This window comes from Gymnoscopelus braueri (genome assembly GCF_963280865.1).
Source record: "Gymnoscopelus braueri genome assembly, chromosome: 17".
Classification (NCBI taxonomy): domain Eukaryota; kingdom Metazoa; phylum Chordata; class Actinopteri; order Myctophiformes; family Myctophidae; genus Gymnoscopelus; species Gymnoscopelus braueri.
In genome coordinates this window covers 21121451-21132936 of record NC_137617.1, presented here as the reverse complement: position 1 = coordinate 21132936, position 11486 = coordinate 21121451, and the positions used below count along the sequence as shown (strand labels likewise).

At 40.8% G+C, this 11486-nt stretch overlaps 1 protein-coding gene across 1 annotated transcript; it reads left to right on the top strand.

Moving 5' to 3' along the window:
* Positions 1–2988: 2988 nt before the first annotated feature.
* On the top strand, positions 2989–11234 carry LOC308104020 (eukaryotic peptide chain release factor GTP-binding subunit ERF3A-like; the record flags this gene model as incomplete). Its single annotated transcript, XM_080454272.1, is given in 9 exon segments — positions 2989–3185; positions 3431–3502; positions 3504–3563; positions 6003–6096; positions 8071–8151; positions 8985–9158; positions 9315–9404; positions 9816–9984; positions 10558–11234. Coding segments are annotated over 9 exon segments (990 nt in total), but the record flags the coding sequence as incomplete, so codon positions are not given.
* Between the last annotated feature and the right edge of the window lie 252 nt (positions 11235–11486).

Below are 11486 nucleotides of genomic sequence, written 5' to 3'. Positions count from 1 at the left end.
GGCCCTATAACTCAGAGAGCGCACAAATGGACCCATTTGGCTCCATTTGTACACTCTCAGAGTTAAATTAACACTGAGGATTTTTACAGTGTAGATCGGCGTCCCAGAGATAACAAATAAACAAACTAGATTTTCAGGCACCTTCAATCATCTAGTTTAAAGTTGTCTCCATATATGGGCGTGATTCGTTTGTGACGGCCCACCGTCCACCTTCCATCAGTGTTGCCAGGTCTGCTTATTATAATTCTCCCCCAAGATTTTATTTGAAAATAGCAGATCTACAAGCTCACAACGCGTCGATCTGTAGATCTGCTATTTTCAGATAGCTGATGTACATGTTTAAAGTGCTCATGTGACCCATAGTCGCTTCTTTTGGGCTTGTTTTCCTAGACCCGGTTGCTTGTTTCTCTCCCAGAATCTGGCAACACTGCCTTCCATCCACAAGGCAATTTTAACATAAAAGAAGTAGTAAGTAAGTAAATTTTATTTATATAGCGCATTTCACAGAGGAGTCTCACAAAGTGCTTTACATACATCAATAACAACACCACAAAACAAAAAGGCTGTACACATTTATCTCAGGTGGGATAACAACACAGGTAAGGAAAATAAAATCATGTAACGACAACAAACGCCTGTTCAAATAGAAGCGTTTTGAGTTGTTTTTTAAAAATGTCAACCGAGGCTGCGTCTCTCAGGACTTGGGGGAGAGCATTCCACAGTTTGGGGGCTACAGCTTGAAAGGCCTTGTCACCCTTGGTTCTTAGATTAGTGTTTGGGGTCTTTAACAGACCCTGTTCAGCAGACCTTAGGGCCCTTTCCGGGACATAGCGTGGGCCAGATCGGTCAAATAACTTGGAGCCTGACCATGTAGAGCTCTATAGGTGAGCACCAGGATTTTGAACTGGACTCTGAAATTGATGGGGAGCCAATGCAAGGCGGCTAAGACTGGAGTGATGTGGGACCTTCTGTTTGTTCTGGTTAGCAATCTGGCGGCAGCATTTTGAATTATTTGGAGGGCAATGGAGGCGGTCCATGGTGGTTTTGCTGAGGCAGGTGAAAAGTGAATTGCAGTAGTCCATGCGTGATGAGACAAATGTGTGGGATGGGAAACAATGGATCTGAGCTTTGCAATGTTTCTGAGGTGAAAGAAGCATGTCCGGGTTACAGAGTTGATGTGTGTATCAAGGTGCATTGATTGGTTGAAATTTACACCGAGGTTTCTGAGATTAGGGCGGATGTTTTGTCTAAGGGGCCCCATACATTCAACCACTTTGGGCACAATGCTGTCGGGGGCAACAATAAGCACCTCAGTTTTGGCCTCATTCAGTTGTAAAAAGTTTTCTGACATCCAGGCCTTAATGGCTGACATACAGTTGTGCAAAACATTGAAATCATCAGGGCTCTTAGAGTTAAAAGAATAATACAGCTGGATATCGTCTGCATAAAAGTGATAAGAAATACATTTAAAAGTGCTGATGAGGTGACCAAGAGGTAGCATATAAAGTGCAAAAAGAGTTGGCCAGAGGACCGAGTCCTGGGGGACTTGGCAGAGCTTGACACATGTGGGGGGCTCTTAGAGTTAAAAGGGCTCGTTAAAAGGGCTCTTAGAGTTAAAAGAATAATACAGCTGGATATCGTCTGCATAAAAGTGATAAGACATACATTTAAAAGTGCTGATGAGGTGACCAAGAGGTAGCATATAAAGTGCAAAAAGCGTTGGCCAGAGGACCGAGCCCTGGGGGACTCTCCCTGTGATCCCCACCCACGCCCTGAGCCTATTAATTAAAATAAAGTGATCTAAAGGGTCGAATGCAGCACTCATATCGAGCAACACTAAAATTGAGGATTTCCCTTTATCGGATGCCATTAAAAGATCATTGGAGTAGAATGCATCTGTCTAAAACCTGACTGGAACTTATCTAAAATGTTGTGGATATTTAAAACTGTTAAAAGTTGCCTGGCAACGATTTCTTCTAATTTTGTATAATAATAATAATAATAATAATTCTTCTAATTGATGATAAAACGGGCGGCTCAAATCATATAATTTCATTCGTTGACAGGTGAGGTATATTATCATATACCATGGCTGTGATGTCTGTACAGTTCTATACCACTTTGCGGCTCTGAAAGAAAAAACAACCAGGGTTGGCTATAAATTATACAAACATTAAAAGGTAATAACACATTTTCTCTCCACAGAACCGAATATATTATATTTGGGTCCCAACCTAAGCTGCATAAATTGGTTTCACCATGCATTGACCTCGGGGGTCCACACTTTCACTGCTAAAACCTCAACCAGCTATCTGTGTGGTGAATCGATGGCTCTCAAGATCATGAGTAGGGGGAACGGTAGAACAACATTTCTGCCAAGAAAAGCTCCCTTTTTAGACTCTGTTAGCCTTTGTCTTTTAGCCAGTTCACTTGTTCTTTGTTGCTTTGACTATGCAATCTGTTCTTGGTATGGTGGTCTGACCAAAGTTTTAAAGGAGAATCTGCAGGTTTCCTAAAACAAACTCATACGACTTACACTTGGGCTAGCCTCCAGAGAGCACAAAAGGGCTGGCTCCCCCTGAAAGCTAGGTTTGTCCAACTCCAGCTCAATATGGTCCATAACATATACACTCACAGACAAGGCCCCTGAGTATGATCTTCTTGATTTATTTCGTAGAAGTGGTGATGTGTATGCCCTAATACCAGAGCCAGCATTGCATATCTGTACCCGCCCAAGTGCAGGACAAATTTGGGTAAACGCCTTTAGATACAGTGGAACAGTTAATTAGAACATGCTACCACTGTCCGTAAAGAGCATCAATAGTCATAACTTGTTTAGGAAAAAGGTCAAATCATGGCTTCTAGATAGTGTTGCAGATTAGTACCGTTCTCTTTTTAATTTATTAAGGTATGCTGTTAATAAGATGTTAGTTTTATAGGTCGCAACATACCAAGAGACCAGCCATGAATGATCACATATGATAAATATATGACCTGACTTTTCTTGGTTCTTGTCAGGTGATCTCAGCCAGAAAGGGGGAATTTGAGACAGGCTTTGAGACAGGCTTTGAGAAAGGCGGCCAGACCCGGGAGCACGCCATGCTGGCCAAGACAGCTGGAGTCAAACACCTCATTGTCCTGGTCAACAAGATGGATGACCCCACTGTCAACTGGAGCCTCGAAAGGTGAGCACTGCACATACAAGTCACACTTTACCTGTACAACACATCTCATACAAAAACGTCTGCATCTACTGCACAATAAATACATAGAAAAATACATTATGTGTACTGTACAAAACGTGAACAAAAATAGTAGAAATGTTTCAGATAAAAATAAAGATACAAAGACAGGGATTGGGGACAAAGGGCTCAGGTAACTGATTAAAAATCCAATAAAGATTAAAACATCTTTTCATCTCCACCCGCAGATATGAAGAGTGTAAAGAGAAACTGGTGCCGTTTCTTAAAAAAGTGGGTTTCAACCCCAAAAAGGACATCTACTTGTTCTGGACTCACAGGGGCCAACCTCAAAGATCCTCAGACAGAATGCACCTGGTACACGTAAGTAACAAGCTGTGGGAAATTGAGTTGCAGTTCAACTTAAAAGAATAGTATGATACAGTGGCTGCAGTTACATGGACATCATGTATTAATTCAGAATGAACTCATTCAGAATGAACTCATTCCGAATAGAGGAATCTGTTCCACTCACCTGTTTACATGGGACCTGAGTAAAAGTATTCCTCGTTTACATGACCAAAGCATTCATTCGGAATATAACTTTTGACATGCGCAAAGTGGTTCCCGCCTACCGGGCATGGACCAGGGGCCACCGCGGAGGTCTGTCGGTCGTAGGCAGGCCGGGAAGAAACGCACCGACTCCTGGCCAGGCAGCGTTGTATGCGGTGCAAGCCTGTGTTCCTTTGTTATCGCCGTTTTAATGCAAAAGTAGCAGATCTACAAGTTCAGACCAGTTTCTTTTTTTGTATTGGTACCAGACACGGTAAAACTTAGGCTAGCCTATACTATGTCACATTTCTCATGTAGGTACGATGACGTCATCGCACATTCGCACATGGTCACAATAATAATAAATAATAATACATAAACACCGGACCGCTCATGGTCATTATAATAATAAATGGAGAGAGAGAGAGAGCAACACTTACAGTCTATGAAACAAGGCACGCTCATTTATGGCAAAAGTAGCCTACAAAAGTATTGGCATCAACATATACTTAAGTAGAAAGTATAAGCTACTCATTATGCCGAGTGTCACATTTTTCTTGTATTATTATGAAAAAGCTTTGAAACATGCTGTAACTCATTCACTGTGACGAAAACCCTCTTTCTGCGCAGAGTAGCGCACGGTGCGCACACGGGTTGAATGCGGGGTCTGGGTCTGTCTGTCGCCCTAAAACACAACCGCCCCGGGTCAAAATCCAGCGACCATGGAGCGGCCGTGGATGGCCCGCTCAAAAGGTGCGTGGGGCGGGGTGTTTTGGGACGACCGTTCCGGCTGCCCATGGAATGGAATGAATTGATGAAGTAAAACTCATCTGTTTTCGCTGCAGCTACGCCCTAATAATGTTGTTTTCATTTATTTTTGTTAGGGTTAGGGTTAAATAATGCAGCTATTGCAGTATTGGGCCTTAACATGTGATTAAAAATGTATATGTATTTGGCCCCTCATATATAAAATAAATGTAAAATCTGATTTAAAATTGAAACTTGCAGCTGATCAATGCATTTCTGCGTTTACGTGTGGACAGGGATTTTTTTTTAAATCTTTGTCATGTGGCCAGGGATTCTTTAAAAAAACTGATGACTAAAATACCCGTTTAGAAAAAGATCCATATAAGTGTAGCCTAGGCCAGCAATCCTCGGAGCGTCCGTTCTCCTGGACAAGTCTGGGCTTAACCATTACAGGCTTATTAAATGACGCTATAGAATAGAATCATTCATTTTATCCCGCAGGAGCGAGCGCTTCTCAGCACGAACTGTGGCCGAATTAGAGATTTGATAGTTAATTTTTGGACAATCCTGACAGCACTACTAAGCACGGACATGCGCAAAGGAATGCATGTATTCCAAACAGAGAGGAGCGTTCGGAATAAAGTGTTTACATGGTCAATTCCGATTGGTATACCGATTCAAACGGTCTATACCACTCCTCCAAACCCGAATGAAAATTCATTCGGGTCAGACTGGAATGGAATATTCTATTCCAATTGAGGTGTTTACATGAGCATTTCTATTCTGAATGAATTCATCCATTCATTAATTCCGAATAAAACTGTCCATGTAACTGCAGCCAGTGTGGTCTGTATTAGTCACTAGTAGTGATATCCATGCATGGAGCTTCATGCAGAGTCCCATGTTTGGAGATATTCCAGTTTTGGTAGACAGAAAAGTTCTGCAGAAAACAGGGTCAGTTAATAAAACCAGTTTAAAAAGAAAAACATTGTTTGACATAACAAACATGCAAACATTTACCAAAGAATACCTCAATTACATCTACTGTATATTACTGCTCTTTCTCGTTACCTTCAACAATTTTCTTGTTGAAGAATGCCAGTCAAGAAACAAAATAGTTTCAAGATGTAGTATTGGACTGTAACAAAAAATTGCGTCTGTAACAGATAATCTTTTTAAAATTCTGTTGTAGTAGATGGTTAAAACGTATTTGTGTGTCGTTTAAAATTCATTCGTTAAAGCTACACCATGTACATTATTTAGTGGAATAAAATGATATGTTGACCAATTTAATCTTCTATTGAGATGTTTAGATCCTGTTGTAGAGTAGGACCACTACTGGGTGACAAGTGCTACTGTCAAAATAAGATTTCTCCTCTGAATCCAGCAGGTGTGCTCTATTAGCTCAGTTGAACTCTGTCTCTATACTTGGGGTGGGACTTCAACAGTTGGACCAATGGCAACTAGCACTTTTCACACTGCCAGTGTTAACTGGACTTTGATCAAATTCGGTTTCTCTTTCAGGGGCTTGCCCTTCATCCCCCACCTGGACAGTTTGCCAAGCTTCTGCAGATCCAATGATGGCCCAATCCGACTACCTATTGTAGAAAAATACAAGGTAAACAGTTAAAGGCAGGGGGACACTGAAAGGTATGGAGAAAGGAAAAGAGGAAATCTTTTTAAATGAGCTGAGGCAGGGTTTGAGACCAGGACAATTTCTAGGGAAGTCAGGGCGGGTGTATTGTGTCCTTAGATTCATAGTAGGCATGAAACTTGAAGCAAAAGGTTATTTTTATTCATATTTATTTTCAACTGTTTTGCATTTTCTAAATGTGCATCTTTTCAGTTTTGCTTTGCTTCATCTAAAGATAATGCAGCGTTGAGGCCTTGGGTACCCTTCTAAGATGCATGCATCCACGCACGAACGCACGTGTACACACACACACACAAACTGAAACACAGCATCTAGTTTCCTCTCTAGGATCATTTAGTTTCTTGGCACAGATGTAGTACGTAGGCATTGATTTGGAAGGAGCACAACACAGATATTTTTTAGAGCTTCCTCATTTATCGCCACATTATTCCTCTGCCCATCTCTCTCTCTCTTCTCTTTTACACCATTTCCCCTCCCTCACTCTCTCCTCCTCTTTTCTCATGTCTCTTACAGTGATACACAGGTAATTGAAAAAAATCACATATTTATGATATTTGTAATGGTTTTGCAGCCCGCTACCTACAGTATAAAACTAGGAATTCTGTTCTGCAGAATCCATGACGTTATAGAATGCATTACAATTACAGACAAAAGCAAGACATTGCTTTGGCACGTGGAGCTACTGAAGAATTCAACATTTGACTTGATGCAGGAGCAGGACTACAGCACATAGTACATGGAACTATAGGACGCATCTTAGAGCAGCAGGACATTGCAGAGAGTGCATTAAGACAGACTGTGACCGTCGGTTGTCGTCACTTAATATTCAGGAGGTAGATGACTTAATGTCTGTGATGTGTCAAATGTATTGCCGTTTTAGGTAAGGTAGCAAGTTCTAACTTGTATGTAAGTTCTACGTTCTAATTGGTTATTGCCCTTTGTAGAAAAAAAGTATAACCTCAAGTTCTAGGGAGTTTTTCTATTTTATTTTCCTCTTTCCTCTGATTACACAAGGGGTTCCGGTGAAAGGGTCTTGATGAGACTACTAAAGGAGTCGGTATACTCAGAAAGAAATATAACATTTTGAGGTGGTGACTGTGTGTAAGCCACCAGGCAGAACTTTGTGTTGTGCCATTTTCTTATCCGTTGGTACAGTTTGTTACATTGCAGTTGTAGCTGGAGGTTCATTCATTCATTTAGTTCATTCATTGCTCTGCCTGCAACCACAGTTGTGACTACAGAGTTAAAGTATATTAAAGATCTCTATGGTTGTGATTAGCAATAATTACTCTTGAGTGAGGAGATGCTGATCTCGTTCAAGCCTGCTAAGATGTCCTCGATCGATGATCGATCACATAGAGATTTTAAGGATTTTTTTTTTGCTAAAAAACTAATAATCCCTTGGTATCTTGACTTGATATTATTAATAATAATAATTATAGCTTGAATTTATATAGCGCCTTTCATAAACCCAAGGACGCTTTACATCAAAAACAATAAACAACCACCAAACAAAACAACAACCAACTATTTTCCATAAGCCTGAGAGAATAGTTCTACTGTGACTATGCTTGAGTTAACAGGCTGCCAAGGCACTCATTCAGTACACTGTTAAACTGCCCTCCACAGTGCAGCAGGTAGTCATGGTGATGTAGGAATGTTATGTTGATCTACAGGGCACGTTGTTGCTTATTACCACAGAAGTGGCATAACTATTTTAGTGTACCTATTTTACTATGCTTCTGTAAGAGACTGTAAAAGACTTCAAAGTCATTGTAAAGGGAATTTGTATGGTACTTTGACACACTGCATTGGCTCATTCAAAGTCGATTTTCTGAAATGTATATCCAGTGTATAGTGTATAGACAGACACAAATATGAGATCGCTTTGATTCTACATTGATGTGTGTGTGTGTGTGTGTGTGTGTGTGTGTGTAGGACATGGGTACAGTTGTGTTGGGGAAACTGGAGTCAGGATGCATCAGCAAAGCCCAGCAGCTGATGATGATGCCAAACAGGGTAAAAGTTTCCTGTAAACCAATAGCACTATAGCTCATAGAAGTACTGTAACTGTATGGCTAAGATGATATATTATTATTCATAATTATTATTATTTGGCCGCTTTGTGGCCCGTCTTTATTAGAAAGCATCAAATAATCCCTCAAATATAATGTAAAAAATGTGCTCAGCAGAGTTTGTCTATATAAGGTGTTGCAGTGTTTCTTTTGGCCAATACAACTTCATGATGCATTAGCCCACACATGGAGTTCCCACACTCGGCGGCCTCTGGATGATAACATCGATTAACTGGACACAGCGTGTGTCCAGTAAGAGTTAATCCATTTTTCCTGAGCCCATAATAAACCCTTTTTCTAACTATTGTGGTGGTGTTAATCTGTTCAGAAATTATGTAAATTTTTGTCACAGACCACACCCAGTGTCTCACTCCCTTTCGTCCAATTGGTGGTTAATCAGTTCTTCCTTGGCCCCGGACTAAACTTTCCACAAAGTTTTGTGCAAATTCGTTCATAAATGCTTGTGATAGCCTGTTAATAGGATTGACATTAACATGACCACGTTGGTGGAGGTAATGAACCTTTTTGTGGTAACGGCAGAAATACCTTTTTAAAACACTCAGCTGTGTATTTGGCTGTGAGTGACCATGTCACTATTATAAGCCACTCTGTCTGCCCAAAATGTGCAATCACAAACAAGGTCACATCAGGGATTAACATGCTTGTTTGACATCAATTCAGTCATTGTCTTTCACACCCTTGGCTGTTTGATATTGATCGAGAGGACATCTAGAAGCTGCTGTTGTCTCTCTTCTCATCATTATGTGTGTCTTCTAGCACATGGTGGAGGTGCTGAGCATCCTGAGTGACGACGTGGAGACCGACGACGCTACTCCCGGGGAGAACCTGAAGCTGAGGCTGAAGGGCATCGAGGAGGAGGAGATCCTGCCCGGCTTCCTCCTCTGTAACGCTGAGGACCTCTGTCACACTGGACGCACCTTTGACGCACAGGTGCACCATTTTAAAGGAATATAAAACGGCTGTAATGTTTTGATGGAATGAAAGGCTGATCTCATGATCACATGATCAGACACCATTGTACTGTATGTTGCATGACCTGCACTGTTCATATTCACTTCATTCATTAACGTTCTCCTTTTATTTCAGATTGTCATCATTGAACACAAATCGATCATATGCCCCGGTTACCATGCAGTCCTCCACATTCACACTTGCATTGAAGAAATACAAATCATGGTAAGTAATTTGAGCTTTTGCTAATATTTTTCTTGTGTTAACTGCAACTTTCTAAATGTTATGTCATGTACTGTATGATTTGGTTATGTTATGGCTATGGAAAATAAACAACCAATCTCTTATTCTCTTACCCTCCTTACACGTAAACTGTGGATTATATTGCTTAAAATGCATTGAATAAAGTCAAATATACGGTTATCATATTGTTGTTGGCCACAATGAGTAGATCATTATCTCCACCAGGCCGGACGGCCAAAGGTTATGTTTTTGCCTCCGCCCGTCCGTTAGAAAAGCACAGTTATGTCAGGTCATCATTGGCAAAAATAATTCCATATTGTTGCATCCCTGCTACAAAATACTTTGCACTCGTCTTCAACTCTCTTCCATTCCCCACTCACAACCCACTCCCAGGCCTTAATCTGTCTCGTGGATAAGAAGACGGGGGAGAAGAGTAAGACACGGCCCAGGTTTGTGAAGCAGGACCAGGTGTGTATCGCCAGGCTGCAAGCAGCAGGAACCATCTGTATGGAGACCTTTAAAGACTTCCCTCAGATGGGACGCTTCACACTCAGAGACGAAGGTTAGAGAGAGTGTGTGTGTGTGTGTGTGTGTGTTAGGGGCGAATGAGAATGTGTGCATGAAAGTTCATGGGGCAGAGTGTTTGGGAGAGGGAGTGTGCATGTTTAAAGAGCAATGTACACCCCATTTTAGATTACGCCATAACAATTTTGTTAGAGTCAAGGTCCTTACACACCGGCGAATATGCGAATATACGGAAAAATTCGGACTCGTTCCGAATAATTAAAAGACGCTTTTTCGCTTCGCGAAACTGATGTGGACGCTTGCATTGACTTTATAAGGTTTTAAAAAAAACGTATTTATTCGCATGAAGAATTCGCCCCGGTGTGTAAGGACCTTAAGTCTTTTCTCTCCTCCCAATCACGTTAGGTGCGTTGTTTAAGGATGTCAGGGAACGCTCCTCGTCACATTACGAGTTGTATGAATGAATGAGAACTGTATGAGTGAATGTGTATTGAAAGTGTTAGACTCTATAGGTTTGTATCGGCATGTATCTATCTACTTTTTTTGTTTTCTTATATGTCAAATTCTAATCACAGTTCTATATTAATTTCCTCCTTCTCATCCCCTCCAGGCAAAACCATCGCTATTGGCAAAGTGCTGAAGCTGGTGCCAGAGAAGGACTAAATGCACTAGCAGTAGTATGCATGGAGATCTTCCACTGGTTATTAAGAGGGAGGCATGTTGCTAGAACCTACGTGAAACGGCCACTATGCTAATGGGAAACACAGAGGAGATGGAGAATGAATGAATGAGTGTAATGTTGAAGTTATAAGACTGAATCAGTTTTTGTGATCAACTACATGAAGAGACAAAATCCAGTGAATCAGCTTTCTCATATTGAGAGCTTAGCTATGCCACTAATGTAGCTATATTATAACCCCCCTCCCAACCTGGCTGATGTCACTGTTGCCTCGCAGCGCCATTTTTTTGGAATGGACATGGATGCATTGAAATGCATTGGGAAATGTAACGACACTGCTCTCATGTCATGTTGTTATAAAGATCAGACTTAGCCTGTGATTATCATTTGCTAAAAGAAAAACAACAACAACTCCATATCAAGAATTAAATGGATGTTTTGTTTTGTTTTTGGATTTAAGGATTGTTGTACGATTTTTAAAAATTTGGTCTATGTTCATTCAATGCGATTTCAGTGGTTTATTTGATTTCAGATCACATCCCCTGTTACAAAAGAAAGTGGGAACACCAACACACAGACACATCTGTTACATTATTAAAGATGAAATAAATAAAAATCTTACCGAAAAGCAAAGTGTGTTTTCTTTTAATGTTTCCAACTTTATTAGTAGGATGATTGATTGAACTTGGGACTTCCTAGTCAATGGCAATCAATTATTCTACTAATAAGATTTTGAAGGTTGAACTGTTTGAGGTGGTACAGTTTTGAGGGAAGTAGGGGTGCAGGAATGTACACTAATACACTGAGCATAGGTGACAGATCAAGAGCACAGGTTAGAGTACTGTTAGATTTCTTAAGGT